Source organism: Lutra lutra, chromosome 13 (genome assembly GCF_902655055.1).
Source record: "Lutra lutra chromosome 13, mLutLut1.2, whole genome shotgun sequence".
NCBI classification, from domain to species: domain Eukaryota; kingdom Metazoa; phylum Chordata; class Mammalia; order Carnivora; family Mustelidae; genus Lutra; species Lutra lutra.
Genome location: NC_062290.1, coordinates 52,218,518 through 52,246,515, shown reverse-complemented (window position 1 = coordinate 52,246,515; position 27,998 = coordinate 52,218,518). Strand labels below are relative to the sequence as shown.

At 39.0% G+C, this 27,998-nt stretch overlaps 1 protein-coding gene and 1 long non-coding RNA gene across 2 annotated transcripts; one reads left to right on the top strand and one right to left on the bottom strand.

The window, feature by feature from the left end:
• Window positions 1-21: 21 nt before the first annotated feature.
• Window positions 22-13,507, top strand: EQTN (equatorin). The gene is made up of 8 exons (XM_047701168.1): window positions 22-206; window positions 434-544; window positions 4,306-4,392; window positions 6,365-6,454; window positions 7,986-8,036; window positions 9,330-9,395; window positions 12,181-12,334; window positions 12,800-13,507. The coding sequence occupies exons 1-8, from the start codon at window positions 128-130 to the stop codon at window positions 13,080-13,082; spliced, it is 921 nt and encodes a 306-aa protein (XP_047557124.1). The 5' UTR covers window positions 22-127; the 3' UTR covers window positions 13,083-13,507.
• Window positions 9,303-27,973, bottom strand: LOC125084058 (uncharacterized). Its single transcript, XR_007122452.1, has 3 exons — window positions 27,817-27,973; window positions 22,618-22,692; window positions 9,303-9,640 (listed from the first exon to the last, which is right to left on the bottom strand). It is a non-coding gene; the product is annotated as an uncharacterized LOC125084058 (long non-coding RNA).
• Window positions 27,974-27,998: the final 25 nt, after the last annotated feature.

Genomic DNA, 27,998 nt, shown 5'->3' with positions numbered 1-27,998 from the left:
CCAGCATTCTCACCTCCATTTGGCAGTGACATCATAATGTCTTAGCTAGTTACAGGATCTGCTGGGCAACAGAAAGAAACTCTTCAGGGGAAGCAGGAGATTACTGGATAAATCAATCATTTTCCCTATGAATTTTATATTGTTTATTTTTGTATCTGGGGTTTTTTCCTTACAGGACCCCAATACAACTAACCATGGTGGTGCTGGTGAGTAAGCATTTAAAGGTTTTACAGAAAGAGCAGATGAGAAAGATGACCCATTATCCTAGAAAACTGGTATGTGACAGTTTTCTATAGGATGGTACAAAGTTTATTATTGGAAATATGGCATAATTTACATTTTAAATCTCTGCCTCAAATTCTTTGTAGAAAAATGTAGTTAAAAGAAAAGAAAGTAGTAAAAGAATTGAACTTATTTCTTATGAATTTTGCAGACGAGATGTGGGCACCTAACGCTATAAAAGAATATAAACCAGGACCGGAAATTAAGGAGAATACTCCTGCTAATGAGAAAAATGGCAATTATTATAAAGATATAAAACAATGTAAGTCTTTAAAGTTAATAGCAACACATATAGAAAAGCTGGTGTTATACTGGTTTGATTTAACATTTTAAAAAACTCTAATTTTATTTCCTACTTCCTAAATTCTTATTTACTGCATAAATATTTCAGTACGTTAAATGAAATTCTCATTTTCTACAGCTTTTTTTTAAAGATTTTATTTATTCATTTGACAGAGATCACAAGTAGGCAGAGAGGCAAGCAGGGAGAGAGAGGAAGGAAAGCAGGCTCCCCACTGAGCAGAGAGCCCGACGTGGGGCGCGATCCCAGGATCCCTGAGATCATGACCTGAGCCTAAGGCAGAGGCTTTAACCCACTGAGCCACCCAGTCGCCCCTCTACAGCTTTTTTTTCCCATAAGATGTTATGAAGTTTAACAAGGTTCTTTTGATAATTTCCCATAAATAACACAGTTCATCATGTAATTACGGTGATTTGAAATTGATCTAATTCTATGGTGAGTTAACCAAAATTTATTTGGAGGTGGGTATCATTTTCCTAAGGCTGCTGAAACAAATTACCACAAACTTGGTGGCTCAAAGCAACAGAAATTTATTCTCTCACAGTTCTGGAAATCAGAAATCCAAAATCAAAGTTTTGATCATGCCATGCTCTCTACAAAGCCTCTAGAGGTGAATCAGTTCTTGCTTCCTCCAGCTCCTGGTAGCCCCAGGCCTTCCTTGGCTTGTAGCACAATCCTAGTCTCGTCTCCATCTTCACATGGCATTCTTGCTGTGCCTCTGTGTCCATTTCCCTCTTCTTATAAGGACAGCATTCATATCAGATTAGGAGCCCACCTTTCACTCCTGTGATTCCATCTTGACTAATTATATCTTCGATGACCCTATTTCAAAATTAGGTTGCATTCTGAGATCCTGGGGGTTAGGACTTCAACATGTCTTTTTGGGGGGAGGGACACAAAATTCAACCCATAACAAGATGACTTTAAGATGTCCGAAAGTTCCATCAAACTTCAGTTTATTCATCATTACTTGTATGGGCTTTCTTTCTGTGCCCTTATAAGGTCCTCCACTCAAAAGAAACTCTTGTGAAAATTTAAAAAAAAATTAAGATTAAATCTAGTTGTCTTGGGATCCTTATTAACATTAATCCAAGGAAAAATAGGAATACAATCAAGATATTTACATATATATTCATGCACATATATATATACACTCAAGTACTTTGATAATAATAACATATAAGTTGTATTTCTACTTTCTCTTTGGTGAATCTATGTCCTTCCTTTGTAGGTAAAAAAAAACCCCACCTGATTCTCAGAGAGGTCAATTGCCAGATTTCACACTACCAAAGCCAGAGTCAGGAGTGTTATCTAATGTATCTATCACTGGGCTTCTGCCTAGGGTGTACAAATGGTGCAATCATTTCCTTTTCAGTCATTTCCTTTTAAAGCAGGTGCCTCTGCTTTAAAATATCCAGAGGGTAAATAAACTAAGAGCCTGATGATTACCTCGATTAGAGAAAAAAGTCTTTTTTACACACACAATATATACAAAACATAAATGAAATCTCCCTAAGAAATTGTGTTATAACTTACTTTTCTCATTTAACAACTCTGAAGCTCTTTTCACATCTGCCTCATTATTTTTGGTGGATGCCTAGTATTCCATAAAATGATGTCCCATAATTTATCCACTAGCATTTAAAGAATTGGATTACATGCAGTTTTTCCCTTTTATATTTTTCTCATGTACAGTTGGGTGTATCTCTCTTTGGATAGATATCAAGTACTGGGCATTGCTGAATAAAGAGTAAATCTTTAAAAATATTGATACCAGGGGCGCCCGGGTGGCTCAGTTGGTTAAGCGGCTGCCTTTGGCTGGGGTCATGATTCCAGGGTCCTGGGATCAAGCCCCGCATCGGGCTCCCTGCTCAGCAGAGAGCCTGCTTCTCTCTCTCCCCCTCTCCCTGCTGCTCTGCTTACTTGTGCTCTCTCTCTAGCTCTCTGTCAAATAAACAAATAAAATATTAAAAAAATATATTGATACCAGCAAATTGCCCTCCAAAAAGCATCTACTGATTTACGTCCTCCGAGAATGCCCCACAAGCTCACCCACAATGAATATTGTTAATCATATTTTGTGACTGTAAGTGAGAAATTTCCATTACTGTTTTCATTTGCATTCTGATTACTTATGAAGTTGGGTATTTTCCTATATATTTATGGGTATTTTTATTTCTACTTCTGTGATTTGCCTATTCATATCATGGCCCACTTTTTTATCAGGCTGTATTTTCATTTATTTGCAACAGCTCTTTCTATGTTCAATATATTAATCCTTTTCCTATAGTAAAAGTTAACAAATATTTCCCCCACCAGGCTGTTGCTTATTCTTAACCTGTCTAGGTACCTTAATCATAGAGAAAAATCGTAATTTTCTAAAATCAGTTGTTGATTAATTTTTTAATAATTTCTGCATTTTATATTTTGGTTAGATAGGTCTTATTCAATTGAAGAAATTAAATTGTTTTCCTATTTTTTCAAATAATCTCATTTTTGTTTTTAACTCTTAGGTCTCAAATCATTATCTTTGTATATGTCATAAATATACGCACAAAACTTTATATTTTTCAAGGAGGTTCGCCAAATGTCTAACACCAATTCCCTACTCATGTGAAACCCATTTAATATAATCTAAATTCTCACTTGAAATTGGATTAGTTGTTACCTTTTTATTGTTTCTTCGATCTGTTTTTCCCTGTAAAAATACCAAAATGTTTTAATTTTTATAGTTTCGTGACTCACAACATGCATGTTGGGCTTTGGTTTTGTTTTGTGATATTTCCCCATTAATCTAGCTCAGAAATTCCTCAAAAATCAAAATTCATTAATGACACTGTGTGTGTGTGCATACACATGCCTGCATGGTAGGATGATTGAATATATATGTATGTGCTAAACACACATATACATTCATGTATGTATAAAATTTTCTGTCATTTCATGAGATTTTAAGAAAAACGAGACATGTATATGTCAATATATCAGACTGCCATCTTGATCCAATTTACTTTGACTCTGGTTGAGTGGATATATCCATTAGTTTTGAATTATAACCAACGCTCAGTAATTTATTCTCAGAATGTTATTTAGCACAAGGGTACCAATTTGGCTTTTTCTCCATGAATTTTATGTTTATCTTATTTATCTATTATTTTTTTAAGATTTTATTTATCCATTTGACACAGAGAAAGCACAAGCAGTGGGAGCAGCAGAGCGAGAAGGAGAAGCGGCCTCCCCACTGAACAAGGAAGGAGCCCGACATAGGGCTTCATTCCATGACCTGAGCTGAAGGCAGATAGACGCTTAACTGAATGAGCCACCCAGGCACCCCATGAATTTTATTTTTAAACCCTTCCCCACTTCCTTAATTTGTAGCTAAAGAATGTCTCAAATACTTTATTATTCTTTTCTCAGAATTAGTGCCTATGTTTTAAGAAAAAAATTAGTGGGGCGCCTGGGTGGCTCAGTGGGCTAAAGCCTCTGCCTTCAGCTCAGGTCATGGTCCCAGGGTCCTGGGATTGAGCCCCGCATCAGGCTCTCTGCTCAGGAAGGAGCCTGCTTCCCCTTCTCTCTCTCTGCCTGTCTCTCTGCCTACTTGTGATCTCTGACTGTCAAATAAATAAAGAAAATCTTTAAAAAAAAAATTAGATAAGGAAAAATTTAAAGGAAGAAGAAGGAACTGAGTTAGTTGCTGAAAACATTTGATCTTGTATTTTTAGATGTGTTCACAACGCAAAATCCAAATGGCAGCCAGTCTGAAATATCTGTGAGAGCAACAACTGATTTGCAATTTGCTCTTAGAAACTGTAAGTACTGAGAGTACTGGAAGTCAGTGTCACAAATATGAAAACCCCTTAAAGCAAGATTTCCAAACAGCGCTAGAGCGTATCAAGTAAGAAAAAGGTCTTAGTGATCTTGTGTCAGGGAATCTTAGTTCCTAGAAAAGGAGACTGACTCCATGTCCCTTGCAGTAACAAAGTCAGAAGTCAAGGAGGTTCTTACATACCTTAGCCTCATATTTTTGGTTTGAAAAGAAAAATAATGACTAGATTTAGGGCTCTCGAAAATTGTATGTTTTCTTAAACCCACATTTTTATTCCTTTCTACTTATACCTTCAACTTCAAACGTTCTTATTTCCTTTTTGCATCTTTCCATCAAGTGTAATTAATTTGCTAGATAAAACTGTTGCCAGCATGTGACTTCAGAGGCCACTAAAAGTCTTCAAAGGACATATCCATATCTTACACCATGAAGTATCAACAGCTCATATCTACAAAACACATTAGCATAAAACAGAAGACAAGGAAAAGAGGATAGAATTAAATAGGGAAGAGAGAATGTTTCTGGCTCTAGCAGCTTCAATATTGAGAGAAGCCAGACTCTGTAATACATAATTATTAATAAAGTTATTTGACAATAATGGAATATTTTGAGTAATTCTAAACCTTGGGACATAAATGAGAGGGACATTTCAAGGGCATACGTTAATTAAGCAAATCACTCATGGGAATTTTGCTTGTACACTGCAAACATCATTTTGAGTTGTTTGGGACAAGAAACAGAGAGTCAGGTCTTCAACAGACCGGGTAGCTCAAATTCCCTTAGGAGATGGATTATTGAAGACCATAGGACCCATGGAAGAAATTCTAAAACCCTAATTTCTATTACCACAATTCAGGTCCTCAAAGTATTGTCAAAGAAAGTTGGATTGGAATAAGAAATTGCTGCCATTTTAAATGGGGGCTCTGACAGAAAGAAATAATACTAACATGGTTGGGACATTCTAGAGGAGCAAGCCCCTCAATCAAGGAGATGGAATTCTCCGGAATAATTTTGACTAACAATTCTTTTAGTGCCCAGAACTGTGAGGGCAAAGGGAAAATCCACACACTTTTCTCTAAGTATAAGGGATGCATGGCATAGTTGAAGGATTACTTATGAATTTTGTTGGAGTCCTGCTTGAATTATGTCAACTCTGGTAACAGACTCTTTTTCATAACTTTCTTGCCAACAATTCTGTCATAGTGCTGTTGGTAGGCTCAGTCTCAATTCATTCTGCCTCTCTGTAGAGCTTCTTTTATAGTGAGATTGCCTGTACTTCATGTGGAACTTAACTGACTTCCCTATTAAACAAAATTAAAGGAAATGGCCACCATGGGGATGTGTGTGGAAAATGTCCCCCAGTCACAATTGTTCCCAAATACACTCTTACTGACATTCCTCCAAAAGATGGACACATTATAGACAGAGATATATACTAAATTAGGCCTGAAAACCCCTGATTTGTAGCCCCAAATGGTTGTACCCAAGACTCTGTTTTGAGTAGTTCACACGCAGATGTTTCTGATTTACAAGGATACTGATGCGCCTTCCTCTTCTGTGTCCTAACTCTGGCCACCAAGCTCTCCAGGGCTGACGGGATCACTTCAAGTCCTGTCAAGGGAAACATCTGAACCCAATGTTCTCATCCAATACATCTCTTTTACCTCTAAAGGAAGCTTATAGCCACCACCACAACCATCCCCCACCCTTGTCCCTGTTTTTCCTCTCTCTTACAAATTATAGGTATATTAATCCCTTCTCAGGCAACCCATTATCCCAAAACTTTGTTCTTCAATGCCTTCTTCTTTCCCCTCCTTTATGATAGCTCAGGAAAATGTCAACATCTTTCTCTTTTTTTCCCTTTTCTTTGTTCCATTTTTTAGCTTAAAAAAATGCCTAATCACAGATGCTGTCAATATTTGTATATGCTGATAATCTGTTATCCCTTTCCGCAGATAAACTCGTCAATGAAACAACTGTGTCACCTATTGGAATAGGCACCAGTGAAGAATTTCCAGCAGAACCCTCTGGAAAAAACAATCAAAGTATTAAAGTTTCAAAACCGTAGTCATACTTGGAGCATATCATTATATGATCTAAATTATGTTTCACTACTCTGGGTACTTCATATAGTAATAGCATGCTTAAAGAATTTTTACAGCTACAATTTAAAGTCACTCTAAAATCTTTTAAACAGCGAAAATCTGAGTCCATTTTTAGATTTGTTTGACAAGGAATAGGATGTGGGCTTTTTTAAAAATGAAATTTATTTTAATAAAATGTATTATATTTATATTTATATTAGATATATAAGTATATTTTAATACATTTTAATAATGTAAAATTTCTATCTGCTTGAGGAATAAATTTATCTCTAATTAGAATCAATTTTTAGTATTTCCTGAAATTTTGGGGGAGGGGTTGGTAGTGACAAGCTTCAAAATCCAAATCATTATTTTACTTTCATGCTAACAATATTGTTCCTTATAAAATAATTATATAACCAGGGGCACCTGGGTGGCTCAGTGGTTAAAGCCTCTACCTTCGGCTCGGGTCGTGATCTCAGGGTCCTGGGATCGAGTCCCACATCGGGCTCTCTGCTCAGCAGGGAGCCTGCGTCCTCCTCCTGTCTGTCTCTCTGCCTGCCTCTCTGCCTACTTGTGATCTGTCTGTCAAATAAATTAAAATAAAATAAAATAAAATAAAATAATTATATAACCATATCAACCCAGGATGGCTGTCCTCTAAGGTCTTGGATGAGTGGTCTAATTGAAGATAATGGACCTGTCATTACATGAAGCATCCAAGTATGTTTCTCATATGGTTACTGTGAATTAGTTTGCATCTTTAACACTTCTAAAACAAATAAAAATCTTAGTCGTTTTTTTTTTGATATCTACAAAAATAGAAATCTCATCATCCTAGTGGTGTTCCTTTCTAAAATATCTTTAGTAATTTACTATTAAGCTTGGGTCATGTTCTAATTTCTTTTTTTTTTTAATTTCTTTTTTTTTTTAATGTTCTAATTTCTTAACCAGGCATTTAAATCTGAAAATTATCTGACTATTGAGAAATGTTCAGGTTTCATTTCCGGTCACATTCCCCATCCATATTCTTCATTCCAATCTATCTGAAGCTCTCAGAACTCACCAAATCTGTTCATGACTCAGTGGAAGGATCTCACTCTTGCCTTGTTTGCCTGGCAAAAAATTTCTAGTCCTCTAGGCCTATACTGAGCACCATCTCCATTTTGAAGGGCTTCTGGCCTTTGCAACTGGAGTTAGGGCTCTCTGTGCATCCCACTGGTGCGTTTCTGTTGAACCCCTGTTATCCTGCATCCTAATTAACAGTGATTCTTGTCTGCCTCCCAAACTAAGAGTGTGTTCCGTCAGCATAAGTCCTGTGTCTTCTTCATTTCTGAAGTTTAATGCCAAGCACAGCATCTGGCACACGGTAGGAGCTCAAGGTATAACTGTTACATGACTAAACTGACAAGTGAATAAATGCTCTATCACAAATTTACTAAACTGAACTTACCTTACTTAGTTATCTTGTTCTATTTTGTTTTTTAAACAGGACTAACCAAGGGTCCAAATGAACCTGCATTTTGGACAATGTTAGCTAAAGGTAAACTCATAGTGGTTAGGTAGCTGGGGAAATGTTTTGGTTTTCTAAAGTCTTACATAAGAAAGCCAAGGTCAGTGTAAATAGTTCTAATATTAAGAATTAATAAGTCAACATTTTGCTGCCATTATCACGTGTAATAGCAAATGCAAAACAAACCCACAAAATTGATTGTGTCGCACACTTTCTGATTTCTCTCCCCAAAGCTTACTCTCCTATAAATGTTGCACTTTTGTCATTCAGTTTATTTGTGATTAAAAATTTTAAATAAGGCTTTCCCTCAATGTAGTCCATCTTTGTGTTTGGAGCAGTACGCATGTAAGCACATGGAGATCTGTGAATAAATGCAAAGTATGTAGCAAAACATATGCATGTAGAAAGTAATGCATGTATCATAAACATATAAGCATATATTTATGTATGTATTACATATGCATACATATGTAAATGTAATGTGCATGCCTTACAAATGCACGTTTCTGTAGATGCACACATGTATAATGTAATTCATGTAGCACACACACATAGATGCACACACTGTAAACACGAAATACATACCAAATTCAGTTGAGTCTCATTATTTGCAGATTTTGTGTTTGTGAATTTACCTACGTCTAAAATATATGTGTAACCCCCCAAATCACTTTCATGGTCATTTGCAGACATGCACAGAGCAGCAAAAAATTTTAATTGCCTGACCCTCATGTGCCCAACGGAGGCAGAACAAGGAACACCCTGTCTTCCTTTTGCAGCTCTTACACTGTAATTAAGTGTCCTTTTTGTTGTCTATTTAGTGCTACGTGTTTTGCATTTGTACGCTTTTGGTCGGTGATTTTGCTAATGAACGTGGCCCCGAGTGTAGTATTAAGAGCTGGGCAGTGTTCCTGAGCGGGAGAAGGCAGTGATATAACTTATGGAGAAAATATGTGTCAGATAAACTTTGTTTAGGCTTGAGTGATCATGCAGTTAATCATGAATTCAATATTAATAAATCAGCAATATATATTAAATAAAGTACCTTTAAACAGAAACACACATTAAAAAGTTATGTATTGATTGGTTGATGAAGATGTTGTGGCCAGAGGTTCTCAGGGACCTAAGCTTGCATTTCCCCCAGGACCAACAATTCAGTCTTCACCAAGTCAGTGTTCCCATGACTTTATGGAGCATAACTGTCATAAATAATGAGAATACACTCTCTATATTAAACACACACACACACACACACACACACACACACAGTAATATTCATAAGTGAGTTTTGTTTACCATAACACCACTTTATTGTCTTAACAGCTTTAAATGCAACACCAACAGCTGAGGAGATTGAAGAAAGAGATCAATTATTTCGCCCAATTCCAAGTAAGAACAAAATACTTCAGTTAAATGGCATAAGTGCCGGCACACGTTTCAGTGTGTGACTTAACTGCATGGAGATTCTGTTTTCCCTAATAACGTGGAATGTATGTAAAAGCGTAGCGTGGTAGTTAACGTTATCTTAGAGAGGGCATGTGCTGTTTTAAAGAGCGATGGTCCCTAAGCATTATTCTCCAGTCGCCATATATGCAGAGATATGTTTTCATTTTCCAGTTTTGTGACTTCTATTCCTGAAACAGAGAAACCAGAGGAGTAGGCAAGTGAATCATATCTAGAACTCAGTGTTTTTAATTGATAGACTCTGTTTTCTGAGCAGTTTTAGGATTACAGAATAAAATGAGCAGAAAGTACAGAGTTCTCCTGTATTCCCCCAACTCGGTTTCTCCTATCATTCTCAGCTTGAATTTAGTTTGGTACAGGTTTTACGATGGATGAGCTAACATCAATGTTAGTATTAATTAAAGTGCGTAGTTTACATTAGAGTCCACTCCCTGTGTTGCACAGGTCTGTACATTTTGACAACTGCATAATCTTGTGTCCACCAACACGATCATAGAATCATTTCACTGCACTAAAAATCTCTTCTGCTCCACCATCCGCCCCTTTGTCCTTAAATCCGTGGCAACCACTGATCCTTCCACCACCACCATAGTTTTGCCTTTTCCAGAATATTATATAGTTGGAAACATAAAGTACATAGACTCAGCCGGGTTTCTTTTGCTCAGTAATATGCATTTAAGAGTCCTCTAAGTATTTTCGTGACCTGATGGCTCATTTCTTTTTAATCACTGAATAACATTTCCTGTGTGAATATACCAATGTATCCATTCGCCTACTGAAGGACATCTTGATTACTTCCAATTTTTGGCAATAACGAATAAAGCTGCTATAAACATTCATGTGTAGGTCTTTGTGTGGACCTAAGTTTTCAACTTTTCTGGGTAAATATCAAGAATTGTGATAGCTGGATTGTGTGGTAAAACTATGTTTAGCTTTGTAAGAAATTACCAAACTAACTTCTAAAGTGGCGGTACCATTTTGTATTTCCACCAGCAATGAATAAGAGAATTCCTACTGCTGAGTGCAGTGTTTTATTTTGTTTTGTTTGTAATTTTCATGCATGCATTAGTTATATTTATGTGAGTAAAAGAATTGATTTCAATATAAAATGTCATGAAAAGACAATATATTAATTTCCCCCAAACCTCTGTCCTACAAATAAACTATTGGGAAAAAAACAGCATCTGATGATACATCTAAGCCTGACATCTCTATTCGGCATTGGATTATTTGACAACTACAACCATTTGCCTTGCAGGGTTTTAAAAATATCATGTGAGGCTTTGTTTAGAAAAGTTACATATAGGAATGACTAATGCTGTGTTACTTTAGAAATATTTTGTCTTTCCAAGTAGTTAAATTGAACATGATTAATTTTTATCATGTATGGAGCACATATTACACATGCCAGGTGTTTTATATACATTATTATGTCAGTCCTCCACGAAGTTGGGATTATCCATTTTACAAATGAAGGAACTGAGGCTTAGAAAAACTGCCCAAGGTTGTAATTAGCTTTCCCATCATTTCCAGTGGTGGGGAATTCCAAACCTTCTCTAGTTTAGACCATCACCTTGAAAAACAAAATGTACTACAAGCTCACCTCTACAAAAACCCTTTGAAGGAGTAGCAGAGCAATTCAAGAGCACAGCCCCTCTTAACATAATGTGATTATTCCCCAAAGAATCTGCCTCAAAGTCAACAATCACTGACAGCTGTATCCATTTCACTCTTCATGGTCTAAGATCGCACTTTGACAATTATGGAATCAGGGAATACACACATGCAAGCTCGCCACTGCTTATCACCAAAACACCATAACCTAGAAAATAATGAAAACTTTGGAACTTTTGGATGGGAGAAATTTGGGGCAAGAGAGAAAAATCAACATGGTTATTTCAAGTCACCATCAAATAAATGTCTATTAAGTCAGACATAAATTCAGGAAAAAGCAAAGTGTGGCAGTAAAGATGTATTTTCATTAATAGATTTAGTAAAAAGACCTTTGACATCTCTGGATCTGGACATGATTTTTTATTATCTAACTTTAGAAGTTTAAAAAAATTTTAGCTTTATTTAAGTTTTATTTATTTAATATTAAGTTTTAGTTTTATTATCTAACTTTTTAAACATCAAATACACTAGGTGTGGTCTCAGTAACAGAATGACAAATGCAGTTCTTAAATTTCATGGAGAAAGCATCCGGTACACCATCCTTTTAGCATCAAAGTCAATGCGGGCCCCAACAGTAAAAGGGTATCTTTCTCTTCTGAAGGCCGAGGCCCTGGTGTGTAAGTTCATCACATTTTTTAATAGTCATCTCTTGTGTCTTGAAATGGTCTTTATCAGTCAGGGAGGAAGATTGCTATAGACATATTTGAGCATCTGGTAACCTGGGTTTGAAACCAGATTTTGCCCTTCATTCGTTATGTGAGATGGGCGAATTCATAAACTTCTCTGATCCTGTGAAATGGAGCTAAGAACAGCTCCCCCAGGACGACTGTGGCAGTTCAACAAAACAAGCGAAGAGTACTTCGCCCTAGGGAGTAGCCCACAGTCGTCTTTGCGTTGCATGAGACAAGTGAGGGTGTACAGTGATACCCTGGATGGTGAAGGCTGCTCTTCAGTTGCTTTGCTCTCTTTACTCATCCAGGAAGACATGCTGGAAACAGTCACTCTTTTCCATTGCATTTTCTTTCTTTCCTCTCAGAGTCTGATTTGAATGCCACAAGTGAAGACACCCTGACCAAGCTACAGGAAATCAAGTTAAAATTAATGCTGGGCATCTCATTGATGACCCTCTTCCTTTTTGTTATCCTCTTGGCAGTCTGTAGTGCCATGCTGTACAAAGTGAAGACAATTAAGTAAGTCTGCAGACCTCTGGAGTCTTTGGAACGTGCACGATGTGAAGCTGTCACCCTCTCTCTTTAGCAAATTGTTCAGGAAATGTGGCTCCCAAATGTATCTATAAGATCTCACATTAAGCTCCAGTTCCCCTATTTAGAAAGAAGCATGGGGCGGTCTGGAGAATTTTCCCCCAGTGTATTAGTCATCTAGAGATAAAAGTAATATTAGTCGATTGGAAAGGTTATAGAGAATCTAGATATGCATTCTTTTTTGCTAGCCTTGGATCAAAAGGGCTATGAACTCTGTTCTAAACAGCACATCTGCTTAAGGTCTAACATTTGTCGTTTATTTATATGGTGTTATACAAAGTAATTGGACAGAATTAACGTGTTATTTCAATTTTTGTGATGCTTTTCTAAATTGAGTTGAGCTGCAAATGTATGTAATGAAAAATAATTCTCGATACATGTTTTCTGTTTCAGTTATAAAAGTAGATGTCAGACTGAATACACCGTCAACCCAGAGCTGGCAACTCTGTCTTATTTTCATCCTTCAGAAGGCATATCAGACACATCTTTCTCTAAGAGTGCTGAGAGTAGCACATTTTGGGGCACCACTTCTCCAGAACTGAAAAAACCAGACATAGTGTCAAAATCTAGAACAACGGACATTGTTTCCACAGCCTCAGATGATACAGGCGGGAATGAGGAGTCAGATTTAATTCAGAGTGAGGAGCCAAGTGAAGAAACACCCACTGATGAATAGATGTTAAGTTTTTTTCAGAAAAGAAGTTTGTGATTTCACTAACATCATGATTTGGAAACTCTGCTGAGAAACTTAAATTTTCTGGTATCTGAAAAGGAGGACATATTCAATAAAATTATCTCAGCCATAAAAATTATACAATGGAAAAAAATACAAGAAAATAATTTAATGTGTGGAAAACTCATTCAGTAAAAATAATCCTGGACAGTGACTTATGAAATTTATTTACTCTAGGCTGGTTAGCTTTAAAATGAAGACATTTAGATATCTATCTTATCTGGGGACATTTGGGGAACTTTCATGATAATCACTACTACCTACATCCCTCCTCCTCACCAAAGCAAAAAGAACACACTTGTGTTTTACTGCTGAAACAGTTGGGCCCTATGAAGAAATGAAACTAAATTAGTACTAGAGACTCCTAGCATTCTTTTTAATTTTTACCACTTTAAACTTTTTATTCAAATTCTATTAATATAGTGTATCATTAGTTTCAGAGGTGGAGTTCAGTGATTCATCAGTCGCCCATGATACCCATGATACATTACATCACATGCCCTCCTTAGTGCCCATCAGCCACTTCCCCATCCCCTCACCCACCCTTCAGCAACCCTCAGTTTGTTTCCTATAGTTAAGAGTCACTTATGGTTTTTCTCCCTCTCTGATTTTGTCTTTATTTTTTTTTCTCCCTTCCCTGTGATCCAGTGTTTTTTTTTAATTCCACATATGAATGAAATCATATAATTGTCTTTCTCTGATGTATCTCACTTAGCACAATACCCTCTAGCTCCATCCATGTCCTTGTAAGTGGGAAGATTTCATTTTTTTATGGCTAATATTTCATTGTATATACACCATATCTTCTTTATTCAATCATCTGTCGATGGACATCTGGGCTCTTTCCATCAGTTAGCTATTGTGGACGTCACTGCTACAAACATTGGGGTGCTGTTCCCCTTTGGATCACTACAAGCCTCCTAGCATTATTGTTTAAAAGTCGAGTGATCAATCACTTATGAGGCTGTCCATTCCAGGAATATTTCAGTTTCAAAGAAGACCAATGGAATAGGGATACCGTTTCCCTTTGAGGTATTAGTTTCAACTGGAAGGATTTGGGGAACATGCGTCAGATCTTTTGTGGATATGTGTGGAGCTGGGGGGAGGGTGCGAATTTAGGTTTTATCGTCTTCCTAAATTCTCACCTACTTTATGCTCGGTGGTTTGGTACATCACACTGAAAGGCACGCTTATTTCACAGATCAAGAAATGAAAACTCAGGTAAATCAGATACCCTGCCTAAGATCACCTGCTGGAGAAGCTAAGATGTGCTTCCAAAGCGAGGTGTCTGTGATCCATGAAGGTTACTAGCCAAATATAACAGATGTCAAAGGAGGTTGTTAGGAGCAAGCTAGGCTCCACATAGGGCAGGAGGTTCCTTGGAGTCCTTTTAGCTCTTGGGAAATTGTTTTCCCTACCTCGGGCGTAGGTCCCTACAAACCTTCCCTGCGGAGGAGGAAAGTCAGTCTGTTCGCACTCACCAGCCAGGCCCCCTCCCAACCATTCTCAGTCATTTCCGCCCTGAATCCAGCCCCATCTCACCATTGGTTGGGAAAGCGCGGAAGCTCTGCCCTTGAGTCGCTAGGGCCTATATCAGACTGACGCTCGAGGGGAAAGAATTGGCCCGGCAGCTCTCCCCAGCCCTTGCTTTCGGTGGGCGGAGCTCTTGAGCCAGTGGGGGTGACCTTGGGCAGTGGTCCAAGCTACCCTCAGCGGGTTACTTTGGCCATTTTCCATGCCCTTTTGACGGCGCCGGGGGTCTGGGCCAGCGTTTGTATTGCCAGTTGGGGCGCCGGGACATGCGGTGGGAACTGAGACAGAGGGTTGCCGCTCCTTGGAAGCAGGTGCGGGGGAGCCACGTTGAATCCACGGGTGAGAAAGAGCGCGTGGAGGGAACATCAGGTGAGCTTGAGGAGGGTTTGACTATCAACCATTCCCACCTGTTTTCTCCACTCACCCTTGAGAGGGGCCGAGAATTTCCTTGATCAGAAGTAAGTGTAAGTCAGGATTCAATGACCCAACTTCTCTTCAGTACTTAACAAGTATTATAGAGTAAGAAAGTTAATTACTATAGCATTACTATGGCTAAAATGGCCCAAAGAGATGTTAACATATTTTTTAGAAATTGACTTCTCATCAGTGGGGTTAGCTTGCAGATACCATGTAACGTGCAGTCAAGTTGCGGGGGGGGGGGGGGGCATGAAAAATACCAGGTAGTCCTTACTGGTATCCACCTCCTTCTCCCCACTTCCTAGTCTAGAAGCGAGAGGAGGGTCACACGCCCAGGGCGGGGGGGGGGGACGGGGGGGGATGCTTCTGGTTTGTCCCTTAACTGACCAAACCTGCATTTCCTGAGCAGATTCTCTGGGTGTTTCTCCCTGAAAGGGCATTAAAAAAAAAAAAAAAAAAAAAAAACCTGATTTTTAACCTGTCTCCCTGGCATTCTGAAACACCCTCTTCCTTTCTCCGGTGCCCATACTCCTCCTGTTCCTCAGCCCTCAAAGAGGGACTTTAATCTATTTTCCTCCACCTTTGCTATTTAAGGGTAGTTCCTACAGAGTGGCTATTACAGACCAAAGAAAAAACCAGTGCTTGTGTTAGGAAGAGGAACAAGTTGTCCCAAAGTCCTCAAGAGTAAATCTCCCCAGCATCACACACCTAGGATCAGGAGCCTTAAGTGCCAACCTTTATTCCCTCTTTCTTCATCCCTCCCGTGGAAAGTATGTCCTGAGATCTGAGCACAGTAAGGGTGCTCTGGGGGTCCTAACTAGGAACGTGTTTCTCAGACCTTTCCGGTCGCAAGATTCCTGAAACCTGGAGAAGGTGGGGCAGTGATGTTGGGGGAAGATAGAGTGGGCTGGCTCCCTTAAGAACCTCTTTTGGGGCGCCTGGGTGGCTCAGTGGGTTAAGCCGCTGCCTTCGGCTCAGGTCATGATCTCAGGGTCCTGGGATCGAGTCCCACATCGGGCTCTCTGCTCAGCAGGGAGCCTGCTTCCCTCTCTCTCTGCCTGCCTGTCTACTTGTGATCTCTCTCTGTCAAATAAACAAAATCTTAAAAAAAAAAAAAAAAGAACCTCCCCCCCCCCCCCCCCCCCCGCTGGGAGAAGAGAGCACCTCCACCCCAGTAAGGGCTCTGCCCGCAGGGGGTACAGGGCGGGGCCAAAGTCACGTGGTCCGGGGGAGGGCTGGGGAGCGGTATGGCCCAGCCTGCTGTCTCTCTGCTGTGGACCCGCAGATGCCCGAGCGTGGGATCCTAGAAAGGCGAGCCCAGGTTTGCTGGCTTTGATGGATGTGCGTGGACTTGTGCGGTCCGATCCTCCCTCCTTGACACCATCCCCAGTGTGGAGTTATTATAGGGGTTTTGCTCTGCTCTGGTGAAAGAAGGTGGGGTAGGACCCCGTTTGGAGCAAAAAGTATTTACGGTCCAGAGGAGCTCCTCAGTCAATTCTACCTTGAGCAAAGATTGTGACGCCTGCCTTCAAACTTCAAAATTAGCCCCCTAAATGTAGCTTCTGATGAGAAAAAGGTTTTATTTTAAACTGGTAACATGAACCGAAAGTATAATCTCTCTTCCTTTTTTTTTTTTTTTTTTCCAGTAGAGTCCCCAAAGCAGTGCCGAAGACCCTTTCCTGAATCAAGGAATAAATAAATAAAACCCAGCTTAAGCTAAAATGCAGTTCTGGCTGGCTGTCCAGAGTTTAGTCCCCTGTCCAAGTTTATTTAAAGGGAAATTCGATCCAGGCATATGTTTGGATCCTAGGATAATTTTCATTCTTGCGCTGGCTTTTTTGCCTTCTCCTTCCTCCACTCAAATGCCACATACTTCTTTAACACATTGTTTTAGATTTCAACAGAGTTAATTTCTTAATAGGAAGCCAAAGTTTACTGAGCCAAGAGAGTGCTCATTGTGTTAAGAAGAAGCATATGTGTGTTACCAAAGCATGGGGGTTATCTAAAATAAATGCAGAGTTTCGAAAATTGGGATCACATTTTAAATCTGAAATCTCTTGTTTGAGAGAAGAGAGAGGTGTGTAAATTTCCTCATAAATGATACAGGAAAATGTATCTTGGGAAGAGGAAAGAAACTTGTGATTTCCTTAGTTAAAAGTCAGGAAGGAGCTGCGGGGGTTGTGAACAGCTGTTCCAGCAAGCCTTATCTCTTGTAACTGTCCTGGTTTTCCCTCCGGAGTGTGAATCTAAAACTGCACTGGAGGTTTGTTGTATTGACTTTTTTTTTTTAAGATTTTTTTTTAAGTTGTTGTTGTTGCTTTTTAGGGATGCCTGGGTGGTTCAGTCGGTTGAGCCACTGCCTTCAGCTCAGGTCATGAACCTGGGGTTCTGGGATCGAGTCCTGCATCGGGCTCCTTGCTCAGGGGAGCCTACTTCTCTCTCTGCCTCTGCCTGCACTCTGCTTGCTTGTGTTCTCTCTCTCTCTCTCTCTGACAAATAAATAAAGTTTGGTTTTTTTTAATGCTATATGCTGGGGGGGGGTGTATTTTATGTTTGAGGCAATCAGTAGATTACCAAGGACCTCAATGAGAATTTTGAGGCCCACTGAATTTAGGAAAGACTGGTGCTTTAAATAACTTATAACCAAGATGTATTGGTATATGAAACTTTGTGTAATTCTGTGTAAGTCGCATTCAGCTATTTGAACTCTTTTCAAATTGTCACTGGTTGGTAAATAATGAGGTGAACAGAGTATATCCAAACTGTATCACATTTGACACAGTTTAATAATTATGTGTAAACCTGGCCTGACCCACTGATATATAGCCACTCTAGCAATGAGGCATGGATGTTATTTAATCAGACATGGGCATGATGTTTGAAAGACTTAGAGAGCTAATCCTTGACTGCTCATTCTGCTTCTAAGAACCCATCAGTTAGTAAACAACCCCATGTGTTAATGGCTGGGTTTGAAGGAATTAATGTCCTTCTGATAGTAAACTACTTGTCCAGGATATTCTGGAGTCTGCATTTCTTCTGAGGTGATTTTTAAAGATAAAACTCCTCTTCCATTGACAAAACTAGGCACAACTATGGAAGAACTGGAAAGGCTCAACAAAGAACTCGACTCTGTCAAGACTGAGGTTAAAAAAAAGCAGAAGAGGCTCTCCAGGTTTACTTTAACACTTGAACTACTGCAAAGCCACATTGCCTCCTTGAGTGACACAAATTTGAGGCAAGATTTTCTTGAATATAATAGCCTACTTCCAAAGGAAAAGTGGGATGAACTATCAAAGAACAGAGAGTTAGCCTAGGAAGTATGTGCTGGACCACAAATGTCCAGCAACAGATCTTGAATATGACCCCTTGCTCAATTATTCTGCAGGGCTGCTTGGCATGTCGAAAGCAAGGCAGGACGGGACTGATATATCACCTCTGCCACTTGAAAAAACATGTGGGGGAACATGGCCACAAGTCCCAGGAGAGCCAAAGACCTTACGTTTCACCAATAAGAATTACAATAAATCTTCAAGAATCTGATGAAGACGACCTTGTAATGGATGTACCTCCAGTCATGCCTATTTCTAAAAAGGCTAAACCTTGGAGTGGCTTCAAGTATCCGAATATGGATGAAAGGTTACATATAGTGTCCTCAGAGGAGAGAAATTGTCAAATTAGTGACAAAGAATTGGAAAAACTAGAGAAAACCCAACTAACCACACAAAGAGATGACTGTAACAATTTAGAACTACCAAAACGGCTCATTCAAGGCTCACTAGATGTTAGAAGTAACTTGTATGGTGTTAAAAACCCCATTTCTAAGATGGGAAGTTTTGGTGGTGAGAAAAACTATGCCTCTGTTTCAGAAGAAAGCATACACTGTGCACCTCTCAGTGACAAATGCAGAACAGAATTTGTAATGGGAGTTATCCACGGAGCAAACAATACATAAAAACAATGTATGATACTCAAAATGAGGGAAGTCAATGTCCGAATTCAAGCCAGCCCCCAATCTGTTCCTCAGGTGAGCATGCCAAAGACAAGGGCTGAGAAGACAAGATCGTAGTCCAGACTGCACTACTTATGAAGACAGCAAATTAGTTGAATTTGATTTTTGATATGGAGCAAACTGGAGAGGACATTCCCTCTGATTTGGATGACCCTATGAAAGAATGTCTTTGAATTTTCACTGAGGTCATGGGAAGTAAAGCTTGTAGAGAGATTACTAAATAGGTCAGTCAGTTTTTTTTTTTAATCCTTTTCCTACATTTAAAGGAGTTTTCCTTAAATACGTACTCTCTGCTGAACTCTGTAGAAATATGGATTATATAATGTGTATATAATATATATTCTAATGCTTGTGATGGCATTGGAATGGCAAGGCAAAAACCTTGATAATTAGCTGGATATAGTGTCTTGCAGACATGACAGATTCCAGAGGCCATCATAGTACATACAGCAACTTATAGTTGATTTCCCAACTTAGAGAAATATTCTGTAGTACTCTATGCATGTCAAATGGTTCAGATAATTTTTTTGTGAATTATTTCTTAATAAACTGCCCCATATTTTGTAGCTTAGATTCCTGTGGCTCTTCAGGAAAAAAAAAAAAGCTAGATTTGCTTTTACTCTGCTGAAATTGGATAATTCCTATCTTTTTCCCACTAGGCTTCAGGAAAGCAAATGGAATTAGAGATGTTCTATTACCAAAACATTTCTGGACCAAGAAAAAAAAATTCTGCACATTGCCAAGTTTGATGTGAGTTATTTAGTTCCTCTCTTGTGGGACACATACAAAGTACAAGCCTTGTCATTTTGAGCTTTAAGCATGTTCCACTACTACCGTCCTGTTATCCACCTGGGGGCACAAGTGGGCACTCAGTAAGTTGATTCCTACTTGTAAGCATTGTCTCCATCCTTCATTTTCTTCCCATTATCTAACATTTTCATTAAAAGCAGGTAGGTTGTTAATGCATAGCTTTTGAACTATAAATTGCCATGATCAATCCTCATTATTTCTAGATTCTGGATTTGTGAATTCCCTACTCATTGAAGTTAATTTGTAACCTTAAAATCAAGACTTGTGTTTATGTGGTCCTTTGTCGGCCTTCATAATGGCAAAAAACGAAAACAAACAAAAACCAACCAAACAAAAAAAAAAACCAAACCAAAAACTGCCTCCCATGCACACTCCCAGCTAAGACCGAACAAGGCAATACTGCCTTCTTGTTTCGGCTCTCCTACCGTTAACGTATGTCCTTTTCTCAACCTATTTAGTGCCACGTTCTTTGCATTTTTGTGGTGTTTGTTGGTGATTTTGCTGATTAAAATGGCCCCCAAGTATAGGGTTGTCTGGTGTTGCTGAGATCAAGAGGCCCATGATGTGCCTCACAAAGGCAGTGTGTTAGCTGAACTCCGTAGAGGCGTGCGTTCCAGTGCTGTCGACCACAAGTTTGAGATTCATGAGTCAGCAATACATGCTAAGTAAAGAATCTCTAAACAGAAACACCTCAAACAAGGTGAGGTTATTGACTGGTTGACAGAAATGTGACCGGAGACGCTCCTGAACCCACCTCTGTTTGCCCTAGGAGCCCTGGTTCAGGATTCACTGGTTAGCTGTTTGTGGGACTCTATAGGACCGTGAGTGCTGTGAATAAGGGGCATGGACTGTAGATTTTCAAAGTCCTTTAAACGTCTTGTAATACTGTATGTGCTGAAGTCCTTTAATGGCATTTTCAGAAGTTAAGGAGGCACTGCTGTGAGTAGTATTTCTTTACCACTTTTGGCTTAAAAAGTGACATTTAACAAACTCCATCTCTCCGCTCTATTCTCTGTGTTACTTGTGCTTGGGACACATTGACGGCAGAATGTTATGCATGACGTAAATAGAGTTTATGCTTCCAAGTCCCAAATGAGAACCTGGATTCTGGTTCTTCGCAGAATAGTTAGATGTCCTTGGGCAAGTTATTTAATATCTCTGAGCTTCATTTTCTTTATCTGTGAAATGGAGATATGGAGTATCTCTCTCCAAGGGTCAGATATATAGCTACCTACTTAAGTAGTTTTTTCCCCTTCTCTTTGGAAAAAATTTTTGGAAGCTAACATTATTTCCCTTTCACTTTTCCCCCTTAAAATTTTTTTTTCCTTCACTTAAAATTCTCAGAAATGGAAATAACAAGTCAAAGGAAGATAGAGTTTTAACATTTTTCAAGTATGTTGCTATATTGCCTTCCAGAAGGGTTGTAACAGGGTACTGTCCTACAGGTATGTTAAGGTTTTTTTCCCACAAACCTTCATCAAACCTGGGTATTAAATTCTTTTTAAAAAACCTGTCTGGGTGAAATTTTATTTCCTTGTTTTGTATGACATTTCTTTTGTTACTGATCAAGCTTAACATCTTTTCTGGGGTTGCATTCTCTTGTACTGAATGTTGCTGTAGCGAAGTCTGAGGCTAGCCTGCTGTTTCTACCTTCATGCATCACCTGATACTCTTGCGTGGTGACCTAAGGAAGTCCTTCCTTAAATTCCAGTAACTTTGGTAGTAGGATAGGTCTTCCTGTTAGCTTTTATTTTTAAAGCTTTTATTTTATTTTTTTTATTCACATTTTTACTGCATACAAAGTTTTATTCACATTTTTTATTCACATTTTTACTGCATACAAAGTGTCATTTTCATAGGAGAATTAATGTGTTCTCTTATTTCAAGAAAATTTTCTTGTATTTTTTGCTTTAAGGTTCTATTTTCTTCTCCGCTTGTTTCTGGGAATACCCCCATTTATGTGTATTGTATTACATGGGGTATTATACATGTAGTCCATTCCAAAAGCTTTTGTGGAGAAAAGGAAAGTGAAATGCTCCGTCTTCTCAAATTTTAAAATCATTTTGATGCTCTCTAGGTTCCAACCAGTAAAGAGATCCTTAGCCCATTGAGGGAGACTGTTGCCCCACTAATTGGTCACCCTGGAATCCTTCAGGCCCCGCAACAGGTGGTGCAGATAATGCCTGACTTAAACAGTGGGCAGGCTTTTCTCGCTGCCCCTTCTGATCAAAGGAAAATGGTATTTGCCTGTTCCATCCCTCAGACCTGAAGGAAAGCCTCAGAAGGTATGAGAAAATCAGTTAAGAAATGGAATTTTACCTTTTGTTTTTGTTTTTGTTTTGGAATTTTACCTTATTTTAGAAAACATTTCCTGTGAAATTCACATATTACCAATTATAGTTGAGTTGCTGACATGAAGCTTTATGTGAGATTATATGATTGGCATGATACTTAAATCACTTACACTGTTTATCCGTAAATGCTAAGCCATAGAAGTAATATTTTGCAAGCATATCTACGTGGAGTGAATAGCTTTACCAATTGTCTAAATTTGTTCTTTAGCTTATGTTGGTATTAGCTATTGGGATTTTTTGTGTTTACATTTTGTTTCAAGAAAAGAATAGAGTCTGTAAAGGAAGTATTATGAAATCTTGAATTGATCATTAAAATAAACTCTAATCATCTGAGGCTAAGGTGATTAAAACTTACCTTTTTATTTTTCTTGTTCGTTAAAACTTCTTAGAAAATTTGCTTATGTCAAACAGCCTCCACCTGGATGTGGTTCTGTCAAGGGAAAAGCCAAACAGAGCACACATTCCTGTGAAAAGTCTTGCTTCTTTTCCCAGAAAGGTATTATAAATAAGTCTGAAGACCAGAAGTCTATTTCCAACAACCAGCTTTTCTGTCCACATATAGAGCCCCTAGGAGAGTGCTTCTGTTATTTTTTTTTTTTTTTTCTGGAGATCCCTCCTTCAGAGAAATGCCAGACCCCAGAGAGAAGTTTCAGCTTTTCCTGGTTACTATTTGATGCAGCTGTTTTCATTTTATGATGGGATTCATGTCTGCATGTCACATTCAGTTATTTTGTTTATCCTGTTCTTGGAAATATTCGGCATATTTTTAGACCTAAAACCTCTGTGGCTATGACTCATTTAAGACTCCTAAATTTTTTTCAGAGGAAAGTTTCACACTGGAGTATACCTTTCAAGAACCATCCCTTGCGGGGCATCCATGTGTATGTGTGTGAGAGAAGGGGCAGAAGGCAGACCTTCAGGAAATAATGCTATCAGTGATATGGTGACATAACCTTCCTTCTTCAGTTATTTTTCTCCTATTTGTGGCAGTGACTTTTTTTTTTCTGTATACTAAATATTTTTCAGCAGAAAACTACCTGTCAATTTTGAGGCTTCCTCCCTCCCTAAAACATCTGTGTGCCCTAAGGGGACAACTACAAAGAAGTGTAACATTGGCTCTCCTGCCCTCCAAAGTGAGATTACCTGATGTTAGAGTTCTCATTGTCTCATTGTTTCATTGTTTGTAGCTGGGATCATTTTAATACTGAGTAGGCACAAATCCTTCATAAATCTTATTTAAGTCTGAGCCTTTTTCTTTGTGTCATGGTAACTGACATTGGGACATATATTTGTTTTAAGAATAGGTAAGTGACAAACTTTCCTATTTGCTGAGCAGAGGACCACATTGGAGCTCGAAGATTCCAGGTGTGAAAAGGGGGAGTTGGGTGCCCAGGTCAGCTACAGTGGGGCACACATGGGGCACAGCCCTGACTCCACAGTCTGATGGCAGACTTTCATGAGTGCAGGCCATTTTAGGCCTTGTATCATATTTTTTTAAAAAGATTTTGTTTATGTGTTTGTCAGAGAGAGAGTGAACACAAGCAGGCAGAGGGAGAAGCAGGCTCCCTGCTGAGCAAGCAGCCCAATGCGGGACTCGATCCCAGGACCCCTGGATCATGACCTGAACCGAAGGCAGCCACTTAACCAACTGAACCATGCAGGCATCCCAATCATTCTATTTTTTAATGAATTTAAAACTTGAAATTATTTTTGAATTTAATGGCTATAGAAGTTACCTGAGAGTTTTACTTCTTTCATACACATAGTAGGAATGTTAAACAGAAATACATGTTTTACATTTTTGTAATCTACAATTCTGTATTGAACAAGATGCTGACATACAAGGTGGCCCAGCGGAAGTGGGCTTTGGTCACGCCAGAGTCGTCTTCCAAAGTCCCTGAGGAAGTGAGACAACGCTGTCAGCCTCTTTGTTGAGAAGTACTTGCGGGTTTATAAAACAGAGGATGAGGTTCTGAACAAGGTCAGTACTGAATAATAAAGTCTATCTGAAGATACACACATACTTTGTGACTATTACATTGGATAAAAAACTCATGGGGCACAATTAGCAAACAATTTAATTTTCTCTTCACTTCTTTTTCGAAAGGTTGTGGTACCAGATCTTGTGTTAAGCCTGATGTGGGTAGAACTAGAGTGTGTTATGCTGAGTGAAATAAGTCCATCAGAGAAAGACAAATACCATATGCTCTCACTCATGTGGAATTTAAGAACAAAAACAGAATGAACACATGGGAAGGGGAGAAGAAAGAGTGGGAAACCATAAGAGACACTTAATGATGGAGAACAAACTGAGGGTTGATGGAGGGTGGTAGGTGGGGGATGGGCTAGATGGGTATTAAAGAGGGCACTTCTAGTGATGAGCACTGGGTGTTGTATGTAAATAATGAATCACTGAATTCTACTGAAACCAATATTGCACTGTATGTTCACTAACTAGAATTTAAAATAAATTTTTAATCTACTTTGGCATTAATATAGCCACTCTAAATATCTTTTACTATTTATAAAGTACTTATTTTTTCTTTTATTTTCAACCAGTTCTGTGAATCTAAAGAGCCTATCTTGGGGTGCCTGGATGGCTCAGTTGGTAAAGCATGCAACACTTGATCTCAGGGTCATGAGTTCAAGCCCCATGTTGGGTGTAGAGATTACTTTAAAAAAACAAAACTAAAGTGTCTATCTTATAGACAGCATTCAGTAAAGTATATTTTCCCCAGTTTTTCCATTCTCTCCCTTTTGATTATTTAATCAATTTATATTTAATAGCTGATGACCAGCAAGAGGATTTACATCACTTCTTCTCTGTTAAGCAGATATTTTCTAATGTACCATTTAAATGTCCATGCCAGGGGTGCCTGGGTGACTCAGTCATTAAGCGTCTGGCTTCAGCTCAGGATCCTAGGGTCCTGGGATCAAGCCCCACACTAGGCTCCTTGCTTCTAGGGAAGCCTGCTTCTCCCTCTCCCACTCCCCCTGCTTGTATCTCCTCTCTCACTGTGTCTTTCTCTGTCAAATAAATAAAAATCTTAAGAAAAAGCAAACATCCATTTCCTTTCTTGGGCTAGTTTTTTTCGTTGTTGTTTTAGTTTTTGCCCTGAGGATTACAGTTACCATCTTAATTTATAATCATCTACTTCATATTAAAATTACCTTCATTTTAATAATCACAGAAATTCCCAGTGTTTCCTACCCCCTCCTTTATACCATTATTACCATGCAGTTTATGACATATATTACAAGCCTATCATCAGTTTTATGATTATTGCTCTAGGCTGTTGTTAAAGTAAAAAAGGATTACAAACACATTTATTCTCTTTTATATTTTCCTATGAAGTTATATTTGCCAATATTCTTTACTTCTCATGTGGATTCAAATAACCATCTTGGGTACCTGTTGTTGAGCCCAGACAGTGAATTGTTGATATCAATTTTTATACTTTTTAACCCTAGAAATTTTTTTTTTAAAGATTTTATTTATTTGATAGAGAGGGAGGTCACAAGTAGGCAGAGAGGCAGGCAGAGAGAGAGGAGGAAGCAGGCTCCTTGCCAAGCAGAGAACCCGATGCAGGGCTCGATCCCAGAACCCTGGGACCATGACCTGAGCCGAAGGCAGAGGCTTAACCCACTGAGCCACCCAGGTGTCTCCTAACCCTAGAAATTCTAGAATTTTTTTATTTAAAAAATTTCTCTTTATTCATGTTCTCTATGTATCATTTTCTTGCATTCTTTAAATGTGGTTTCCTTAATTTTTTTTTTTTAGATTTTTTTTTTTTTTTGACAGATCACAAGTAGGCAGAGAGATAGGCAGAGAGAGACAGGAGGAGGAAGCAGGCTCCCTGCTGAGCAGAGAGCCCAATGCGGGACTCGATTCCAGGACCCTGAGATCATGACCTAAGCCGAAGGCAGAGGCTTTAACCACTGAGCCACCCAGGCGCCCCAGTTTCCTTAATTTTTAAAAAATCTTTACAAAGTCTGCGTACTACCTACTAAGTCCAAAATCTGGACTTCTCGATTCCAGGACCCTGAGATCATGACCTAAGCCGAAGGCAGAGGCTTTAACCACTGAGCCACCCAGGCACCCCAGTTTCCTTAATTTTTAAAAAATCTTTACAAAGTCTGCGTACTACCTACTAAGTCCAAAATCTGGACTTCTCAGTGACATTTTCTCTCGTGTTTTGTTTGTATGTTTGTTTGTTTTCCTGTATGGGGAATACTTTTTTGTTTCTTTTTTTTTTTTTTTTTTTTTAAAGATTTTATTTATTTATTTGACAGAGAGAGATCACAAGTAGGCAGAGAGAGGGAAACAGGTTCCCAATGCGGGACTCGATCCCAGGACCCTGAGATCATGACCTGAGTGGAAGGCAGCGGCTTAACCCACTGAGCCAACCAGGCACCCACTTTTTTGTTTCTTTACATGACTCATAATTTCTTTGTTGAAAACTGTATGGTTAAACAGTATATTGTGATAACTCTGGTGTCTGATACCTTTTTTGTTGCTAGGTTTTTGTTGTTTTGCTTGTTGCTACTTAGAGACTTTACTGGACTAATTCTCTAGATTTTGTATTACTTTCCATATATGGCCACCAAGTTCTCTAGTAGCATTGTGTTTTGTTTTTTTTTTTTTAAAGATTTTATTTATTTGACATAGAGATCACAAGTAGGCAGAAAGGCAGGCAGAGAGAGGAGGAAGCAGGCTCACCGCTGAGCAGAGAGCCTGATGCGGGGCTCGATCCCAGGACCCTGAGATCATGACCTGAGCCGAAGGCAGAGGCTTTAACCCACTGAGCCACCCAGGTGCCCCGTAGCATTGTTTTTTAAGTTCTTTTATTTTTTATTTTAAGGCTGGCTTCAGTGGGGTCACCCTCTGCCAGCGTAACTTACTGGTTAATCAGCGACTGGTTAGAAAATTTTCTTCAGTGCCTTGTCTCTCTGTCTTCCTCCCTTTGCCAAGGGACCCCATGTGAGAAGACATGCCCTAAAACTTAGCACAGTTTGTAGATAGCTTTAGCTTTTACTTCCTGCTTGGGCCTGGTCCTCAGAGAAGAGCCTTGTAAAGACTTCTCTTTTCTCAGGTCTTTCCTGAGCCACCTTTTAAGCCCCAGAAATGTGTCAAAGCTCTTCAAAGTTCTTTATGGTCATCTAGATAACCAAGATTAAAAAAAAAAAAAAATTCCTGACAGATTCCTGTTAACCAATGGGAAATCATAACATTAGGTAGCTGCCATATTGCCACCCCATTGCTACTGTTTTAATAGCACCCTGGGAATAGGGTTTTTTCCCCCCATTAACTGAGTTTAAATCAAATACCCACAAGACCTTGGGAATAGAGAATTTCCAGGGAACTGCTTGTTCAGACAAACTATTGACTGTGCTCTGGGGATGATGCTTGTCGTGTACCTATAAGAGAAGTCTGTCCTCTCTGTTGGCTGGTAACCAGGCTGCCAGCTTTTTACTGCTATGCCACTAAGCTGGGAGGTAGGAAGTGGAGGGTGGGAAAAGTCAAACTAAAATGGTACAGACCCCACTATCTTACCGAGGTTCAGTAGTTCTCTTAGATAATTTTCAGTTTGTTCTGTAGCTTTGGTTAATTTTCAGAGTTGTGAAATGGTTACTTTTGGTTGTTTTGCCAGTATTTTTATTATTTTAGTGGGACAAGGAGTTCACGAAGATTCTTGTTCTGCCATTCCGGAAGTCTGTCTCCTCCAGGATTCTATA

Bases quoted from the DNA above. Each gene is read 5' to 3' on its own strand.
- EQTN (XM_047701168.1), top strand. From the start codon at position 128: ATGAATTTTATATTGTTTATTTTTGTATCTGGGGTTTTTTCCTTACAG. The intron at 207-433 runs GTGAGTAAGCAT...TGAATTTTGCAG, and splicing joins AACTAACCATGGTGGTGCTG to ACGAGATGTGGGCACCTAAC. The intron at 6,455-7,985 runs GTATTAAAGTTT...TTTTTTAAACAG, and splicing joins CTCTGGAAAAAACAATCAAA to GACTAACCAAGGGTCCAAAT.